This window comes from Nansenia antarctica, assembly GCF_963989245.1.
Source record: "Nansenia antarctica genome assembly, chromosome: 3".
Lineage (NCBI taxonomy): Eukaryota > Metazoa > Chordata > Actinopteri > Argentiniformes > Microstomatidae > Nansenia > Nansenia antarctica.
In genome coordinates this window covers 58,969,031-58,990,191 of record NC_137688.1, presented here as the reverse complement: position 1 = coordinate 58,990,191, position 21,161 = coordinate 58,969,031, and the positions used below count along the sequence as shown (strand labels likewise).

General features: G+C 48.9%; 1 protein-coding gene across 1 annotated transcript in view; it reads right to left on the bottom strand.

Moving 5' to 3' along the window:
- Window positions 1–21,161, bottom strand: part of arid1b (AT-rich interactive domain 1B) — a 72,646-nt gene that overhangs the window by 13,861 nt on the left and 37,624 nt on the right. Inside the window, exons 5-13 of the mRNA XM_080527397.1 lie at window positions 16,169–16,412; window positions 15,042–15,131; window positions 12,072–12,239; window positions 6,693–7,038; window positions 5,447–6,058; window positions 3,939–4,054; window positions 3,727–3,839; window positions 1,352–1,492; window positions 402–611 (exon numbers count right to left, since the gene is read on the bottom strand). Of these exons, the coding sequence (XP_080383523.1) occupies window positions 402–611; window positions 1,352–1,492; window positions 3,727–3,839; window positions 3,939–4,054; window positions 5,447–6,058; window positions 6,693–7,038; window positions 12,072–12,239; window positions 15,042–15,131; window positions 16,169–16,412 (2,040 nt within the window). The remainder of the gene's footprint in view (window positions 1–401; window positions 612–1,351; window positions 1,493–3,726; window positions 3,840–3,938; window positions 4,055–5,446; window positions 6,059–6,692; window positions 7,039–12,071; window positions 12,240–15,041; window positions 15,132–16,168; window positions 16,413–21,161) is intronic.

Genomic DNA, 21,161 nt, shown 5'->3' with positions numbered 1-21,161 from the left:
TTTTATATTGGTTGTTAATTACTATTTATTTGTCCAAATATTTTTTATTGGTGTTCATTTGTCATTGTCTTTATGTGTGTGGCAAAACGTGTGTGTGTGGGGGGGGCACATAAAAAATCTTGCTTAGGGCCACAAAAGTCCTAGGGCCGGCCCTGCTGACGACCTACTAAACCCATGTTTGACATCTATAGAACTACAGCTTAATGAGATGTTGCTGTCCTAACACTTCCAAAGGGGGAAGGCGACACCACCCTTTATCTTGTGTACCTACACACACAACTCAAGCCACGGTTCACCAAGTAACAACAGAAGAGGTAAGTGACAGGCTTATCTTCCGTCTTGTGGTTCAACCGGCAACGGTCAGCTCCACCCGGGCCGCAGGTTCCCCGGGTCCTACTCACCATGGCCAGACCTCCTATCTCACGCACACACAGGTAGAGCCTGCACAGGTCCAGGGGCTTCTTGCTGACGGCGGGCAGGGTGGGCACGGGCGTGCCCCTCTCCTCCATGAACGTCAGGTAGCGGTCCACCCACATCCTCCTCTCGGGCTCCCCGCCCATGTCATACAGCCGTGTGATCTTCTCGTTGGTCATGGTGGCCGGGCTGGGCTTCTGCAGGGATGGGGCATAGAGCAGGAGGAGGGGGGGGTCAGATATGACTTACATCGGTGGGGGGGGGGGGACGACGACAATGGTTTTGGATATATTCATTATAACGGTTAACACAGGACAATACCACAAAGACAGTCAACATCAACACAGATCTACCAAAAAATCAAGACTTGATGTCTATCCCATTCAACCCACTTTGAACGGTAGAGGTTAATACTATACGGTCAGAACCCCTCTGCTCCGTCTACATACGAGGAGCATGGGAAGAGTCCCGTGGGTTACATGTGTCACACCTCACAGGACGACCACCGCAGACTTTCTCGTTAAAACACATCAGTCATGTGAGCGATTAACAAGTAACGCTACACAAGCGTGATCCGAGAGCCGTTTGGGGGCGCACGGCTGGCCAGCGCTGCGGTGTATGGGGTGAGAGATGGTGGGGGGTAAGTGGGGGAAAGAGTTGATTAGAAACAGAGAGCCCTTTTGTCGCCAAAAAGCCCTTTTCTCCGTCTCCTCCAATGACTGTGCATACGCGTGTCTTAATGAGAAAGTCTATTTTTTCCACAACCACATCACTTAACAATGGACATGTAGACAAGACAAACACAACACAAACACAGAAGACAAAAAAGAAGACTGTCCAAAAATATCACAACAAGCTGTTGGGAGAAGGAAAAAAACAAAAAATGACCATGTAAGGTAGTACCACAACGAAGACAACAGTGCTTTGCTGCACTTACAGGGCTGGTCGGGGTCTTTGGCCAGGCGGGGCTGCTAATGCTATCGCTGTCCTCACCGTGGTAAGAGGACAGACTAGCAGGGCTGGGGGACAGGGGGGAAGGGGTGGGGGGCTGGGACATACACTGAGAGCTGTAGCTGTCCTGTGACAGAAAATAGGACGACAAAACAAAACACGCGCGCACACGCACACACACACACGCGCGCGCACACACACACACACACACACACACACACACACACACACACACACACACACACACACACACACACACACAGTGCCATGTGATGAGAGACAGCAGCAGGAGTTTGGATTTCTTCAGCTTATCAATCATTCTTTATCCTTTTTGTCTCTCTCACATATACAGGCTCGCTCCACACACACACACACACACACACACACACACACACACACACACACACACACACACACACCCACCCCCACACATACAGGTTCACACACACACACACACACACACACACACACATAAAGGCTCACACACCCACACATACAGGCTCACACACACACACACACACACACACACACACACACACACACACATAAAGGCTCACACACCCACACATACACACATACACACACACACACACACACACCCATCCACCCACACCCACGCTCACACACCCACACATACAGGCTCACACCCACCCACCCACACACACACCCACCCACCCACCCACCCACCCACACATACAGGCTCACACTCTCACACACACACACACACACACACACACACACACATAAAGGCTGACACACCCACACATAAAGGCTCACACACACACACACACACACACACACACACATACAGGCTCACACACCCACACATAAAGGCTCACACACCCACACATCAAAGGCTCACACACACACACAGGCTCACACCCACACATACAGGCTCACACACACACACACACACATGCAGAAAACAGGCAAACAGCATCGCTGAGCAAACCTGTCCTCAAAGACACCCAGTACAGGAGCATACGGCTGCATAAAGCCATAGCATACGTTTGTGTGTGTGTGTGTGTGTGTCTCTGTTGGCTCTCAGCTCTCAGTCACACACACTTTGGTTCACACACGGTTCTGGTCAGCGCTCAGCTGGAGTCTTTCAGACAGGTTTGACTGGCTTCAACAATGTTCAACAACACTGACATTCAAAACACCACAGGTGGGGGGAAACGACATAGCAGCACACGGAGCTGTTGAGACAAGCTGAGGGGAACGGCATTCCCTGGGGCAGGCAGCCAAACAGGAGTAGAGGGAGGGGGGGGAGCTTTAGTAAGGAAAAGGTCCATAGAGAAACACTACTATTCATATGAGCGGAGTTACGATGCCATGCTGACGACGCCGCCGCCTTCGACCGTGACAGCACCAAGACAGCACCAAGCACAAACGCAAGCAAATGCAACCAGTGATCATTAACAGACTACAGTAAAGACGGAACAAAGAGGGAGACGTCTGCTCAGATCAGCTCAGCTGACGGGGATCTTCAGTTGTCGAAGATCAAGGGCAGCTTTTCTTCTTCCCACAATTCAATAATGAGGTGGAAGAGAAGAGACCCGAATGGAATGTGGAAGGAAAAGTTGTCAACTTTCACAACTCTCTCTCTCTCTCTCTCTCTCTCTCTCTCTCTCTCTCTCTCTCTCTCTCTCTCTCTCTCTCTCTCTCTCTCTCTCTCTCTCTCTCTCTCTCTCTCTCTCTCTCTCTCAGTCTAGAATCGGAGGAGTATGAAATCAGAGGTGGGAACATGAAACAAGGTTTTGGGGGAGGGGGAGAGGGGGGGGAACCAAAAAACAAACAAAAAGAAAAGGCTGACAAGAGAAATAGGGGGCTCATGAGGGGTGGGAACCGTAACATGTTCTTTATGGTGGGAAATGGGTTATTTTGGTACGCCTGTGTGACTTCCAAATCAGTCCAAAAAAAGGCAGTCGCACTCAGACACGCGACACATTCACTACTGGTGTCACATGGTGCGAACAGCCTTGCTGAAGACAAGTCTGAATAGATGAATGGCTTCTTACAGGGAAAAAGAGTACAGCTAAGGATCATTCCCTCCTCCCGAGAAAAAAAAAAAAAAGTAGGCTATGGTAATAGAGAGAGTGATCTGCAGAATATCTTCCTTTAGAAAACCATCACAATGCCAGACGGGGATGTTTTTCCGATTCTCTATATGCTTTTTTGTCCGCGTTTGTCAGATGCAGCGGTTTTTCTCGCATTCGGCGGCTTCTCCGAAACACATGCTGGTATTAGAACATGCTTTGAGAGGAAAACTGACGAGAAAGAAAGTGAGTGTCTGGAATGGAGAGAGGAAGGGAGGGGGGTGGGGGAAGCCAATATCTCTGTTAGAGCAGCAGATGGTACCTTGGGTTTAGGGGGTGGATCTGTGGTGGGGGGGGGGACATTCCCCTCCTTGTGCTCTGGCCTGGGCTTGGGCTCCGGAACCCCCATCCCGTCACCTCCCATCAGCATAGGCCCTGTGTCGGAGGAGGGAAAAAATTACATTTCAGAGTCCGAACTGGAAGATACTGGGCTTGTGTATGGTGATGACGGGTTAGCTAGTGAGCTGGGCGTACCAGAGGGAGGGGCGTTGTAAGGGGTCATCCTTCCCGAGTTGTTCCCTGGCTGCTGGCTGTACTGAGCGCCGGGGCCTATTCCACCCATTGGGCCCATGCCTGGATAGTTGCCCTGCCTGAAAACCAGAGTATGGAGACTTATATACAGTTTCTGTAATCAAATCTACCAACAAAAAAACCCACTGGGCATACATTATCATTGTTGTGACGGATAAAGAGTTGGGAGAAAGATTTTTTAGTTGTGTGAGAATATATGAATTATGCATGTTCTTCATTAAAAGCAGTGCAACGGCAGCTTCAATGCCACAACAGAAACACACTGTGACTGTGTTAAACCAGGAGGAGAGAGAAGAACATTTACGACACGTTACAATTAAAAAATAAAATAAAAAAAGGTCCACATCAAAAGGCTGAGAAGCGAAGTAAGAAAAACACCATTTATTTTCCCCATGTATTAATTCTGTATGCCCTCCTCCTGCTGCGAGCACACACACACACACACACACACACACACACACGCACATGTACCAGTGTTTCCCACATATTGACGAGACTCTGCACATCGCAGTCTCACAAAATCCTGTGGGAAACACTGATGTACAGTATCAGTCAAATGTTTGGACACGCTTCCCCATTAGGAAAGTGTGTCCAAACTTTTGACTGGTACTGTACTGTACACACACACACACACACACACACACACACACACACACACACACACACACACACACACACACACACACACACACACACACACTCTTACTTTAAGAGGTGTCCCACCTCTTCAGGAGCAATGAAGACACCCAACCAGTTTACTATTGGCCCCCACCCCCAGGCAATCACTACAAACTTCCACCCCCCCCCCCCCCCCCACCCCTCCCCAACCGACTCTTACTCACTGAGGCTAGTAATGAGCCAATCTAGATTCTCAATTAAATCGATAGTAAACTAATGGGGCTAATAATCCAATCAATGCGACGGGGGATTGCAAGGGATTTACTTTCCCTCTTCGAGAGTGTCAGTCAACATATTGAACCACAGGACAATCCTTTTGCTTTAGTCATTCTAATTCCTGGTTTCTTAATTTTTTTATTAAAAAAAATGGGATACAACAGAGGAAGATTCTGCTGTTACACAACATTTTTAAGTTGAGCGTTTATTAGAACAGTGCCTGCTCTTTTCTATCGGCTTTTTCGACGAACCCTGGACAAAAAACGTTGGTCAGGAACACACACGCCACACCTTGAACACACAACAAACATATCCCCTTTAACCCTTTCAACCATACTCTTGTGCTGGTCCGTGATGAAGCCATGCAGTGGCAGTGACAACAAGGCATGCCCATATTTCACTGCCAGGTTAGTACCACAGCCCTGCGGTCTGTGTGAGAGGAGCGTTGCCCCCCCGCGTGTGTGTGTCCGGTGCAGGGGAGGACCGCTATGCAGCCCCGGGGTGTTAGTGCGTCAGGCTAGCGTCAGGAAAGCGTAGACTGCAGCACTCAGACCTACCCGTACTGCTCAGCCTGCTGCATCATGGGATGGCTCTGAGCACTGCTGACCTGGGGGTGGTGAGGGGGAGGGTGGGGTTGGGGTTGTGGGGGGGCGCGGGACTGGGGGTGGGGGTGGGATTGAGGGTGGGGATGGGGGTGAGATTGGGGGTGAGGTTGGGGATGGGGATGGGGGTGAGGTTGGGGGTGGGGGTGAGGGTGAGGTTGGGGATGGGGGTGAGGTTGGGGATGGGGGTGAGGTTGGGATTGGGTTTGGGGATGGGGGTGAGGTTGGGGATGGGATTGGGGATGGGGGTGAGGTTGGGGATGGGGGTGAGGTTGAAGATGGGGGTGAGGTTGGGGATGGGGGTGAGGTTGGGGATGGGGGTGAGGTTGGGGATGGGGGTGAGGTTGGGGATGGGGGTGGGGGTGAGGTTGGGAATGGGGGTGAGGTTGGGAATGGGGGTGGGGTTGGGGATGGGGATGGGGGTGTGGTTGGGGATGGGATTGGGGATGGGGGTGAGGTTGGGGATGAGGGTGGAGGTGGGGGTGGGGGTGAGGACTTGGAGGGAGGGGAGGGCGAGCCGCTGGCCAAGGCTGGCTGGGGAAGGCAGGGGAGCGCGCGTACGGAGGCCTGGAGGGAGGGGGTGGAGAGAACAGCCTCTTTGGTCTCGTCCTCAACTCAACAGAGACCAGAGAGTACTCCATAAGAATGTAGACGTTACACACCACCAGCTAGAATATGTGGATGATAGTGAGGCTCGTGACAGGATGATGAGATGTGGGCCGGGTTGCCAGATGGGATCGACAATTTCCAGCCTAAACAGTCTAAAAACCGCTAAATCCACCAAAAACCAGCCCAAAACTAGCCCAGAAAACCGCTAATTACTATTACACATTGTACGTAGCTACCAGGATGTGTGTTTTAACTTCACGCATTTTATAACTTTCAGGCACTGACATTTTGATAGCTCCTAAATGCTATTTATCCAGCCCAACCCGCCCAAATGCTTTTTTTTCCCCGGCCCAGTGTGATCAAAAGTAGCCCGTTCGGCGGTAACCCACCCCATCTGGCAACCCTGGATGTGGGGGTGTGGGAGGACTAAAGTGAAGGTAAATCATGAGCGTTCTATCTCCGTTTAGGGTAGTTTAGAGCAATTTTGACAAAAATGGAGATAGAACCGTATAATTCTAACGTCACGAAATGTGAGGAGTTTCAACATGGTCTGGTCTGGTTATGGTCCTGAACGCTGAACCGCTGAACTCACCGGCCCTGGGCAGAGACGTTGGCACCTTGCATGGCGTTGGGGCCCGCCTCCTGGGGCTTGCGTTGGTTGACGTTGGGCTGGGGGGGTCTCATGCCCTGGCCGGCGGGCTGTGGCATGCTGGGCGAGGTGGGGGCGATGGTGTTGGTGCCGCCGGGGTACGGACGAGCTCCCACCACACCGGGACCCAGACCTCGTCCGGCGGGCATGGAGCCGCAGGGCTGCCCGGGGCCCTGTCCGTGCATGGGGCTGCTGGCGTTCATGCCCTGGCTGTTGCCCATGCCAGGCCCAGGCCCGCTGTAGTTGGCACTGGGCGCCCCGCCGTAGTTAGGGGGCCTGGGGTAGTTACCTGGAGACAAAAGATGAAATTGTCAGACATAATCGGGGGGGAGCAACAATGGCTTTTAATGAGTCAATGACTCAAAGATTTCAACTAAGATTAATCTTTTTATGATGTAGACATTTCCATTTGACATTTTTGGCATTTAGCCTTATTCCAAAGCGACTTACAATCAATACATTTTGACTAAGCAATGGCACTTTTCCATTGACCGGCTCGGCTCAGCTCGGCACGGCTCGCCTCGGCACGCTTTTGAAAAGTTCCATATAGGAATCGTTTTCCACTATACAGGAACGACCCGGGACTGTAGGAGGAGTTACGTGTCATAAGATTCCCCCCGCTATACAGATCAGCGGGGGGAAATGCGATAAGAATTATGTCAAAATGCAGCACTATCGTGCACAGATCAGCCTTACAACATGTAACGTTAAGTGCCTGTTACTTGCCGCTTTCAGTTCTAGTAGACTAGTTTAGATCTCGCAACCAGGGAAATGCCGACATGTGTTAAAGCCCCGATTCTATTTTTATTTCTCCTGACACGTTGAGCACTGTGCTTTTTTTTGTTGGTGAACTACCGTAATAAGCCTAAAAAAGTTCAACTGTTCAAAAAGTGCAACTTCTCTGCTTTCAGAAACTATTTGAATGTTTTAGATTGGGCATATAGTTCATGAATTACGATAGTTTGAAGGAACGCTGTAAAATCCTGTCTGCGCCGACAGCTCCGGTTTCGGAGCAAGACGCGAATCTATCGGCATTAGTCAAATACATGCTCACATCCAGTCATCCGCTCACTGCTCTCCATCAAAAATGGCACATCCATCATTACATAATAACAACTGCTCTGATTAGATTGCTTAGATTGTTTAATACATCAACAGGGGGGAAAGCGAGATGAACTCGCGAGTATCATGCTTCCTCCATTGAACGGAAAGTCCTATCTATTCCATTCAAAGTGTTTTAGCCTTCCCCCTTTCCACTGGTAATAAGGAATTGGCAAGAATAAATAGATATAAATAGATCAACATAATGCAGCACTATCATGCACAGATCAGCCTTAAAACATGTAACGTTAGATATATAACGGAGCGATGTATTTCTACAGAAAGGCTGACTGACGCGGGGCTCATACAATCTCCGCGTTTGTTATAGATACGAGTGCTCCGGTGTCTTGCTGGTAGTCAAATATATTTATTTATATATACAGCATATGGATGTTACCTGCCTGTTACCTGCCGCTTTCAGTTCTAGTAGTTTAGATCTCGCAACCAGGGAAACGCCGACATGTGTTAAAGGGAGCAAGAAGCGAATCTACCGGCATTTGACTGCCGCTGGACTGAGGAACAGCATAGGCACAGGACATTGCCATAATAGCGATTTTTTTGTTATGCTTGTTGTAAATAAAAGTTCTATGATGCATTGAAATGACATTAAACTAAGATAATACGATGGTTATCATAATTTTTCTAATCTTTATTAATCTTTGACTGCCAGCCATGTTCAGAGCGGAGAGCTCCACACTGCCAGACTTTTGGGGCATTTTCGCTGAACTTTGAAGACCCACCAAATATTGACTTTTCGGACTACATAAACATTGAACATATCTACCAAAACTTTAGACTCTCTTCTTTCATCAGAAAAAGAAAGTTTGTTTCTAGCCTCTTTGAGTGTTTAGAAATCGGCCGTAGAACATAGGGTGGTTTCAGCAAAAACACCTGATTTTGACCAATAAACAGAGAAAACGAGCTTTTTCTGCAGAAAAAAAAATTTCTGCACTTTTTCTGTATCATCCGACTCTGAACTGTTTGAAGAGTCGCGCGATGGCCGCGATGCTCCGCAATGCTCCGCGCCGCAATGCTCCGCGCCGCGTTTGGCACATACCCTGATCCGTTTCGCCATTACTACAACCCACAGCAAGCCACTTCCTTCTCCAGGCTTTTATCGAACTACTGCCCCCATCTGGGACCGAAATACATTACACCCAAGTCTGAAATTCACTCGCTAGGTGTAGAACATGTCAATAACGCGATCCCCGTGAAAAAATAAATAAATTCTATAAGACGCCAATTGGCGTCTTTGGCAGTCAACGTTACTATTCTATAAGACGCCAATTGGCGTCTTTGGCAGTCAATGAGTTAATAAGTTATTACAGAAACAGTAAGTGACATTTTCCGAGAGCGAAATCTGTTGTGGTATTTAAAGATGGCGGTTAGCGAAGAAATCTATGAACATGGGATGACGATTTCCATTGACCAATCAACGGTGTGCAGCGTCACACGTCACACGCAGCCTGGCCAAAAAGTTCCTTTGGTACCTTTCGCTACCCATCCCGAACAAGAACTAAAACCGGCACGGGTACCAGAAATGGCACGGGTACTTTTGGCAGTGGAGAAAGACCCAGGTCGACCCTGTAGTGGAAAAGCGCCACAAGTGAATCATCAATCCACCAGTCGTAGCAGGAAGAGTAATCCAGCTCAGGCCCGGGGCCATTGGCAGTCTCTGTGATAGAAGATTTTCCCTTCTATCACCTTCTTCTAAACCTAGATTTTTTTTTTTTTTTTTTTTAAATAGACACTGGAGAAACAGAGAAACAGTACAAGGGGGGCAAATAGAAGTTTTAGGGGACACAGTAAAGGGGAAAAGCAGGAAAAAGAGGAAAAGAAGGGGAAAAGCCTGACCAGATGTAGCTTCCACGTGTTTCAAGCCACAACTAAGTTTCAACTAAGAAAAATCGGAATTGGTTGTTTGAGGCACAGACACTTCATTCACCATCCCATTTTTAATTCTCTAAGGGAACCCTTTTAGGCACTGCGGTATTTGTCTGTGGCTGAGAGAAGCATAAGGCCTAATTCCATTAGGCCCGTTCAGAGAGAGAGAAATGAAGCCAAAAGTAATGTCTTTTGGGTTTGAGTCAGATGAGTCCATGAATGGATATTCCACATGACTGGACTCACTGAGCGAGGAGAGAGATCTGTATCGGACCATCAGCAGAACCACCATAACGAACTGTTCCTATGCCGACGTAGCTTAACCAGACACACAGATGAGATTTACAGTCACGAGCGGGACCTAAAGAAGCGCTTTTCCCCTCTCTCATCCCCTCTTTTTTTCCCCCTGCGAATTATGTTTCTGTGCTAAAATGACAGCAGGAGCTCTGCCAGCCACCACTTAATGCACAATTAGGACTGTGATTCCCAGCCTGCCTTGCTCCAGCTGCTGGGAGATCTGAACACAGAGCATTGCCTCATGTTCCACTACTCCCTCAGGGGGATTTCTTCAGCCCAACCACCTTTTTTTCCCTCCTTCTACATAACATATTTCACAAGAAGGAAGAAGGAGGAGAAGAAGGAGAAGAAGAAGGAGAAGGAGGATGAGAAGAAGGAGAAGAAGGGAGAAGAAGAAGGAAGAAGAAGAAAAAGAAGAAGGAGAAGAAGGAGGAGGAGGAGGAGAAAGAGAAGGAGAAGGAGAAGGAGAAGGAGAAGGAGAAGAAGAAGGAAGAAAAAGAAGAAGAAGAAGAAGGAGAAGAAGAAGGAGGAGGAGGAGAAGAAGAAGAAGTAGAAGAAGAAGAAGGAATAATAAGAAGAAGAGGAAGAAGAAGAAGAGGAAGAAGAAGAAGGAAGAGGAAGAAGAAGAAGAGGAAGAAGGAAGAAAAAATAAAATAAATAAAAAACAAACACTTTTGATGTCAAACAAGAGTTCCCAAAATACATGAACCGGTCGTGGCATTGAGGGAAAGCTGCTATTTTCTCCCTTCCTGGAGTTATTCTGGGTCCCCTTTAACAAGCTCTCTTTTACAGGCAGGGGAGAGGAGGAAGAGTGAACTGTAGAACTGTAGGCCCCTTCCAGAGGCTGGCCAGGCTGAGCTCTGGAGCGCTGCCAATTAGATGGAAATTCTTTGGCACCGTCAGGCCATCTGAAGAGCCCCGACCCTGAGCCATGATAATCCCCCAAACCTTCCCTCTGGGGGACTGGTCTGTGACATGGATTTGAAACACGGTCACCAATACCACGGACCCCCCCCCCTCTTTCCCTCCCAGCCACTGACGTCCTCAGAAGACAGAGACCTATAGCACAGTGAGCCGGGTAGCTGCGTATTCCCCTGGAAGTGTTCGATGGCTCAACACCGGTGGGTGGTGCCAAGACAAGAGCCAGATCAGACCCAATTAACTAGGATCATCCAGCCTATTCATCCAGGCGTGTCCGTAGAGGATACCGTATTCTTCCCTCCGAAATCGGGACTCGTAAGCGGAGGAGGGTCGCGTGGCTCTGTTCCAACATGCACGAGCAGGGCCTTTTTTTTCCACAGCTAAAGTAAATCTCCAATCAAACCCCCATTAACTTTTCCACACTCCCACATATGGTACTATCCAGTGGAGGGTCCCAGCCGTTCCATCTCCAGCTGTGCTGTGTTGCCCAGCGTCCGGGCCTCGGCCCCAGCAGTGGAATGACAGGGGCACCGGGAACTATTAATCAAGAGTGCTGGGGTAGCGAGGGGGCTGAGGACGCCGTGAAAACACACCCACACACACACCCACCCACACACACACACGCAAGTCCAGCATTCATCATAAAGGCACGCTAGAACACACAAGATGGATTACCATAATGACCCGATGTGTGTGAGCCCCGATCCAGATGAGGACACGTAGACACACACTCACACTCACACTCACACTCACACTCACACTCACACTCACTCACACTCACACTCACACTCACACTCACACTCACACTCACACTCACACTCACACACACACACACACACACACACACACACGGTTTCGTTTTCATCCTCAGCTGAAACAACACTCCAGATTGATGAATTCTCCGGGCCAGGGCTCTTCCATCCAGCCAACCAGAGGACGGCACGGCTGCAGCCATTCCAAAAACCTAACAACGCCTCTAATAAGGCCCCCCCTGCCCCCCCCTGCCCCCCCCCCTTCACAACCAACAACTGGAGAAAAGCAGCTTACGCTTCGGCGCTGAACCGTCAAATCAAAGGGCGCGGAGAAGCATCATCTCCAGGCGAGGCTGTAGGGGTTTACCTGAGGGTCCGTACTGCCCGGCCTGTGGTCCGTAGGAGGAGCCGCCCTGCTGGTAGGAGCTGTGTTGCATAGACCCCCCCGGAGACGGGTGTGGAGACATGGGGGGCCCAGACTGCTGGGGGCCAAACTGGGGGCCGGGGGCATTCCTCTGCATGGCAGGTGGGAACCCTGGAGGTTGAAACAAACACATACACACACAGAACCCCTTAGAAGCCAACAGTTAAAAAAGAAAAAACTAAAAGAAAGGTGAGGGTGTTACTAATGAGAGACGGAACCTGAACTTCAAAAATCAAAAAAAAAACTGTCTAGTTCTATTGAATGGCAACACTAAGTCCTAATTCACACTATCCGCAAAACACTAACGAGTGTCGCTGCAAATACGATCGCTCCCTCTTTATAAACAATGTGTTCATACCAGCCGCGTGCGCCGCGAAAGAGCCGTGAGGGCCCGTGGCCCTGCTGCGACATTTGCCCGCTTCTAGTTTTTATATCTGACACTGCGCGCCGGCGAATGGCTCTCTTATTTATTACCACCACCTCACGGGTCCAAATGACCCCTGGTTTAAAGCCATCTGTCACTCAACACCATCTTTCCTGTCAAACCGAAACAACTACCGTATTTTCCGGACTATAAGTCGCACCCGAGTATAAGTCGCAGCAGGCCAAAAATGGGTCATGAAGAGGAAAAAACCACATATAAGTCGCACTGGACTATAAGTCGCATGGTTCAAGGGAACGGGCTTGGCGGAATCAGCGGGGAAAGAAGACCCTGTTGAGCTTGACTCTAGTCTGGCACTGTGAAGAGACATGAGAGGATTTGTAAGCCCAGGAAGGACATAATTCACGTTAAAACTTCTTCTGAAAGGTTAGAAATACTTAAATTATCGAGTGTAAAGCCAGGGCTAGCTAGCGCGTTGCTAACGAAGGTTAGCAAAATGGCGTCGCGGGAGCAAGCAAACAGGATGGAACAGCCTCTGAAAGGTAATAAATGACTTTAATATCGTGTATAACGTTCATAATAGCGTGTATAACGTTCATAATATAGTGCTTAATGTCCACATTGTCGAGTGTAACGACTATTTATCGTGTATAAGGCCATGACAAAGATAGCTTGGTGAAAAACGGAAGTAGTTAGGATGAAGGGCGGCCTACAAACAATGCAACATTGAACAGCCTCTGAAAGGTAATAAATGACTTTAATATCGTGTATAACGTTCATAATATCGTGTATAAGGTCCATAATATCATGCTTAATGTCCACATTGTCGTGTGTAATGTCCACATTGTCGAGTATAATGGCTATTCTATCGCGTATGTGGCGCTAGCGGAAGTAGCAAAATAGCCTCGCGGGGGTAACTTAGCAACATAGAACAGTCTCTGGAAGGAATAAATGACTTTAATATCGTTTATAACGTCCATAACATTGTGTATAAGGTCCATAACATCATGTTTAATGTCCACATTGTCGTGTTTAATGTCCACATTGTCAAGTATAATGGCTATTCTATCGTGTATGAGGCGCTAGCGGAAGTTACTCCTTGGTTCATGTCAGTCAGAGATTACCGTATGTCAGTTCATGTCAGTCAGAGATTATGAATTATTGATATATAAGTCGCACCTGACTATAAGTCGCAGGACCAGCCAAAGTATGAAAAAAACCGCGACTTATAGTCCGGAAAATACGGTAGTAAGCGTGGACGAGACAACAGGAGGGTCGGGGGAACCAGAGAGAACAATGCTAGTTTCCAGATGAATCCTTTCATCAGAATTGTCTAAACAATACCATCTGGAAGGACATCGCCAGAATTCTAAATGTTGCCGATAAGCTCTTCCAATTACGTTTTTAATTCATTCTATAGGCCCCAACTGTGCAGCTGTTCACCAGTTCAACGTGCCTGTCAGATATTAGTAAATTGATCTGAAGTTAAATGGCAACAAGCAGGGAGAAAAGTGGCTCCTCCATTCCGGTTGGTTCTTGTCTTGTTTTATATATATTATCGCCACGATGCCTGGCGGATCACGTCTAAACAGTGAATGCTGCACTTGGGCTGTTTTTCGCTTGCATGGCAGGATATTTGAATGGGGACTAATTCCGTCCCTGTTGAAAAGTACTACCAAATGCTCCAGTTGACATCCAAATCGGCATTTAAACTGATCTGAACACATGCCAAATAGCACAAGAGCTGCTCCCCATCCTGCCAGAAAAGGTCTCCAATCTGAAAAATTTGAACTTTTCATCTCTCTTGATGAAACCACTTGAACGCAGTACCTCTCACTTGCGCGCTCGCACAAAACATCCGAGGCCCCAAAGGGGAAAAAAGTTGTGACCTAAAACGTCAATAGGTGTATCAGAACTCTCTCGGGAACATTTTTAACTGAAGTAGTCCAACGAGCTTCGGCATCAAATGATAATCGATATGGATATATTGATTCGTTTATATGAATGCCGTCATTGTAAGAAAAAAAAATCGTAGTGAGAAAAAACTCTCCATCTGTCTATTTCATACACTTTTGGACCGAGCCAATGTTGGACACGACTGAGTGGTTTTTTGCCTGACTTCTGGCCACAGTAAATAGCTGGAGTAACATGGTATGAGGTCATTGACTGCTGAGGGTGCCTTAATCAAGTCCTGACAGACAGTGAGCAGTATGGCCACAGCTCCTCTATGAGGGCAGAGTTCTGGGGGTTGTGTTGACAGCTGCCCAGTGGTAGGATGGGTGGGGGGGGGGAGACTCCTGATCTATGGCTAATGTGTTCTAATACCAATGAAGCCATGGAAAACACCTGAGGCCCGGCAGTAATGGGGATGTATCTGACGCAGTTCATCGCTATACATTATTAGGAGAGCTACAACCTACTAGCCATTCCCAGGGTCCAGATGAATGTGTGTTATTAAGCCTGAACAGAACGAATGGTAACCTTACTTGTAGTCATCACAGGGACACGTAATGGGAAGGTGAGAATCTCACCTCTCTCCTGAGACATGGGCGACTGACTCAGGGTGGAATGGGAGCCCACATCCGACACATTCCCAGGGGTCTGCGGGGCCATCTGGGTGCCTGGGCGGGAGAGGAGGGGGGGGGGGGGGGGTGTAGAGGTGTGTGTGTGTGGGGAGGGGGGTGTTAGTGGGGGCACAGAGACAGAGAGATGCTTAGAGAGAGTAGAAAAACACCACACAAACACACACACACAGCACACAAAATTCCAGCTTCGGCATGACAGTTTGTTGGCCTGAAGAGCAGTGTGTGTCCAGCTAAACCCCCCCCCCCCCCCCGGGACCCATGTGTCTGGTGCCCTTTAATGAGTCCTTCAAGGCTGTGGGAAGGAACGGGGGGGAGGGGGGTGTCTGGATGCGAGCAGCGGTTTCCAGGGTGACGCTGAGGAGATCACACGTCAGAGGCGCTCGGGCTCCGCTCCGGTGTGTGTTGGCTAACGTCTGACGGCCCTCTCCCAGTAGGGGTGAGCCTGGGCTGTTGTGTGCGAGCGGGTAAATGGTCTCCCGCAGACCTCGTTATCAGTACCAGGAGAGCGGGGGAGAGATGGGGAAGAAAAAAAAGTGTGCAAAACTCCCCCCAACTAGCCCGTCAAACAAGGAAGGCCAACAATGCTCTGCACTGTGGGAGAGTAATTGTGTTAGTGACTCCAAACTGCTAATATAGTTTAGAAACTATTTTTAATGACTGAGGCCTTTGTTTAGGAGCTGGACCGGAGCTCCTCCCCAGACCCAGCTGCCTTCGCTGTAAGGACTTCTTCTCTCCCCCACTGTGACTAACTACTATACAGTCTCGCTAACTCAAAAGAAGTTCAGAAAGAGACTGGTCTATAATGAGACAAAAGGCCTATTTTTCCACAGCTGAGGCCGGTCATGACAGCCAGCGTCGGCCCGGCGAGGCGGTGGGCTGTCTCTCCAAAACTGTTCTGTGGAAACAATAATGGCTGAGATACCAGGAAACAAGCCGAGCTCACGCTCTCTTGTCGTCTGGGGGTAAGTGTGTGTGTGTGTGTGTGCTAATGTGATGTAGGGCCAGTGTGTGTGTGTGTCTGTGTGTGATGTGAGGCGGGGGGGGGAGGGGGGCGGGGTGTAGGGGCCCTGTACCTGGGACACTGGCAGGGGAGATGGGGCCGGAGCGTGATTGGCTGGAGCCCACGGGGGAGCCCACCGGGGAGGGCGAGGGGCCACTGCGCAGGCCGGGGAGGCGCGGGGACACGTGGGGCGAGAAGGGCGACTGGGCCGGGTTACTCTGCTCGCCCTGGCTGCTGGTGGAGCCGGACGCGCTGACCGCAGAGCTGATGGCCACCTCCGTCCCCGTGGGCAGGTCGTCGATGGAGCCCGACAGATCCTGGAACACAGCAGAAGAAGAGAGGGGGGGGTTAGGAGGGTGGGAACCAAGGGTGCAGCCAAGGGAACTGCTGAAAGCACACAACAACACATAAAAACGACAAAACAACAGTGACTATTCTTCACTTCTCTTCAACGGGTAGTGAGCCGTAAAAACACATTGAACAGTTACTGGTATGACTCGACTAGGGATGGGACAGCATAATCGATTAATCGATCATTTGTTCCAGAGGGTCAAAGTTGATTTGTAATATTTTCGTTGTATGGTACCTGTACTATATCAATGACAATAAAGACCATTCATTCATTCATTCATTCAAAGTCGATTTGTAATATTTGGACAGTTGACATTTTCCCCCCCATTCAAATAAACGCGAATTAACGGACAGAACTGATGTCGGACCGTGTCAAAAGCTCCTTCTGGGCACACTTCAAAAGAATAGAAGACGATCGTGTCCAGTGTGGGATATGTGGAGAAACCGGACAGCGATGGCAAACTTTTTGGGGAGAAGAATACTTGAATGAATGAACGCATCGGACCAAAAGACGGAGCTGGAGAGATAGTCACAGCACCGGACCGGTGCAACAGATCAAGCCCCTCTGTAGTGGTAGAAAACAAAAGAAAACAACCAAAAAAGATACCCCGAGCTCTCACGTGTCAAAGGCTCACCTCTCCATCCCTGTCACGTCCGTCCCTGCTGAGAGGAGATTTTCCGCTGCAGGTGTTTTTCGGTCAGATGGCTCCCCTCTTATATAATATAATATATGTCATTTAGCTGACGTTTTTATCCAAAGCGACTTACATTGCAGTAGGTGCATACATTTCAGTATATATGGTCCCAGCGGGAATCAAACCCACAACCTAAGCGTCGTTAGCGCCATGCTCTACCAACGGAGCCACAGAGGACCACATTATGACATGTTGTTGTTTCTTAATAAAAACTGGAAACTTGAAATGTATATGCCTGTCCGCTAAGATCTTAATTTTCCGTTTCCACAAGCCCCCACCTGCTTTGTCTAAATGTTGTTGGGTAGGTAATTTCATTGTTATTCTCCTTTATTGTAAAGGGCATTTGTTTTGGTCCCTACATGTGTCCTATAACAGCTGTTTATTTGTTAGCACTAGCGCCTGTCGTTTAGGTGCCCTATGCTGTGTCATGTTTTCCGTTGATGATTACCATTAGGCCTTTGCAGTTTTACAACTTGTATCTATCACGTTATATGTGTTGTAATAAAGTGCTTGATTGTGTTCAGTTGTCCATATAGTGTATTTGGCTGTTTGATGTCGGGTAGGCTATAGCTAGAGTATTGGTAAACATTGGAATTGAACAGTTTTAATTGTATGGCTATACAAAATGCACGCACCACTGTAATGCGTGTGTCGGTATTAGCGGCATCAGCTGCTTCTGTTCTGCATTATTGTTATGTTAGCCGAATTTAAGTATTCAGAAGAAGAAATCGATGAGGATTAACACCAGAATACATTCGATTTTTCAACTGTTAAAGTTTTTATTTTTTGGGTGATTAAAGATATCAAGTGATTTCTTGCCGATGATCCACGGCTGTCTTTGTGAATGTCGACTAATCCTTCATACCACCCACTGACTAATCGACCATGAAAAATGTGAGTTACGCACATCCCTAGACGTTGTGTCTAACACGGACAGACGTGAGATGGGTGGAATTCCGCTCTTCTAGACCAGGAGGGGTTCGAGTCCATTAAAGCCGACCCAAAACCAGCAGCGAGGAATGGAAAATAGGCTCCCATTCAGGCTAGACTTCTGTCTGCACCGCCGGTGTTTTAGCAGCAGGGCAGGCACAGCCTCATAGCAGGCGTTCACCATTTGCTTACATTATTGAAAATGAAATGGGCAGAGAAACATCTCCCTGGGCCATTTAGGCAAGATTCATCAAGTACACCCAAAAGAGTGCAAACTCCTAAATATCCCTGTTAGCCAAACCAACAGGTCTAGCCAAGGCGTAATAGTGCCAATGAACTTCCATCAAACGGTGGCGCGGGACCAAATGGCTTGCCACCCTCTCCGTCGATGGCTGTGGAAAAGCGTGCCCTCATGAGTTTGGGTTGGCATACGGCGCCCATCTGGGGCTCGTCATAATGACACTCACTCTGAGGTGATAATAGCCTTTTTCAGACTGAATGACCTTTTCACACGCGCGCACGCACGCACACACACACACACACACACACACACACACTAACTATAGCCAAGCACTGTAGAACATTGCGTCCCCTCTACACACGTTTCACAAATCAGAGCCACCATTATTATTATTATTATTATTATTATTATTATTATTACTACCAACTCTTAAAACAAGCATGCCCAACTGTACCAGTATGTAATGTCACCCATGGTTCATTAGGGTTGCCATAGCTAACTTGGAACTAAAAAACAGCCAACATGAGCCCCACCAAAGGACTTCCTACTTTAACATCATAGAGTGGGTCTCATCATTAGAGGGCTGGGGGCCGGGGTGCTTCTATTAAGCACAGCCTTTTCAGCTTGTCTTACATATTTAAACAACAAAGCCTTTATTTCATCCTTTCAGAGCCATTGGAGGACCACTTAAACCTTTTGCATATTCCTTAAGACTTGTGCTGCTTGCATGATTTACGATTATAATTATAATTATTCAGCCTCATTGGTCATTCAGGCTTTTTACCCCCCCCTCCCTCACCCTCCACTCGACAGTGCAGTGAAAAGGGGGAAAGATAAATAAATGAGTGCGGGGCTCTCTTTGGGCTGCTCCTCCAGCGGAGCCCCTTCTCTCTCCTCCTCGTCTTCGTCGTCGTCTGTGCCAGTGGAAGTACGCGGCGCTCAACTTCCTCCAGCGGACACCTCGCTGGTTGAATAATGCAGAGTGGCACGCACTCATCCTTCATCATTCCTCCTGACAGACACCCGCATCCCCCCCCTCCCCCCCGAGCCAATTAAAACACACAGGAATAATCAGGGTGTAATTGGGGGGAGAGGCGTCGCTCCGCAGCCCCGCACGTCTGTCTCCCACCGCAGCGAATCAGCAGAGCCGTGGAGAGGGAGACCGTCACAGCACAACACCATGCTCTCTCTCTCTCTCCCTCTCTCCCCACACTGTGCGGTGCCCTTGAGTTAGGTCTGCTGCAGCCGTGGAATAAAAAAACAACAAATGCGTTTATCAACATCAAAAAATGAGACGCCGTGAAGTGTTACGAGAACCTACGGCATGAACAGACACGACATCGCAGAGTGGGGTTAGTTGCGGTTTCGTTTATTTTTTATTTTTTATCCCCCCCCCTTCTTCCCAGCAGTCAGAATGTCTCCATCTCGGAGCCTGTGTGTGATTCACCAGTGTGGCTGGGAGCGGTGTGTGTGTACCGTGTGGGCGAGAGCACACAGAGCTCTGTGCCTGACTATCACACACTGTTGCCTGACTACACCTGCCGTGCTCGTCCCCTGGATTCGTAGCACAGACAGGAGAACCCGTAACACCCCAAGACGTTGTGGATCAACCTCTCCCAAAATCATCGGAGGTCTTGAGAACATCGTGTCGTTCGGCTTCACCGACGCCATTTTCTTTCTCGTCCCAGTAGCCCCGTGGTTCTGGATTGCCTCTGAAAATATGTGGCTGAGAAGACATGGGGACCTGGGCCTTGCCTTGCCTAGACCGACCCCCCCCCCCCCCCCCCCACACACACACACACACCAACAGACACACACATTCACCAAACTGTGGGAGGATCCCGCTCTCCCCTACTGTGAAATCTGACAATCTGAAAGCGTGCTGGCGTATTAGGTTTGAGGAGGGCTCTCGGAGATGGTGGCAACGTGCTTCATAGCGGTATGGGGGAGGGGGGGGCGGGTAGACCAAGACTCAGGAGGGGAGGGCACCCTGCCGCCGTGAGGAGAGGGAAGAGGTACATCCATGCCATGTTGAAAGGTGGACTGACTTTTTGGCTTTTTTTAGATGAGGTTGATGGCATAAATCCAGTTTCTGGACTCCTGATAACGTAACTGTGGGTGACACATACACGTGTGTGTGTGTGAGCTCGTGTGCGCGCGTGTATGTGTGTGTGTGTGTGTGTGTGTGTGTGTAGATGGAATGACAGCTTACTTTTACTCCATCTGGCCCTACTGTGGGTCGGAGTGCTTTGTTAGTGTGTGTGTGTGTGTGTGTGTGTGTGTGTGTGTGTGTGTGTGTGTGTGTGAGTGTGTGTGTGTGTGTGTGTGTGTGTGCGTGTGTCAGTGAACTTGGATAGGAAGATGCACTAGCCCCACTGATTTTAAACCCAGACGCCACTACAAAGCAGAGAGGAAGCAGAGAGCGACGGAGAGAGAGGAAAAAACAGCAGACTCAGGCACTGGTGCAGAATGGTAATGAGAGAGCCAGCTCCTTTGTGTGTGTTATTGTTTCTGTGATGTGCACAGATGAGAGAGAGAGAGAGAAAGGGAGAGAGAGAGAAAGGGAGAGAAAGAGAGAAAAAGAGAGAGAGAGAGAGTTGGGTATGGTTCTTCCTGAAGTCTTCTGCACTCTGAAATACCAGTTCACATGTTCTCCATCTCACAACATACCCTATTGCTTCAGCAATAACAACAAAAAACAACAACACACACACAAATGAAAGAGCAATGGGGCAGTGGCAGACCGATACAAGAGTGGGAGGCGCAAGCAACCCTGTTTGTCCTCCACATCTGCTCCTCCTCGCACCGTGCCATGCCATTACGCTCAAGGTTTCGGCGTGATGGAATGA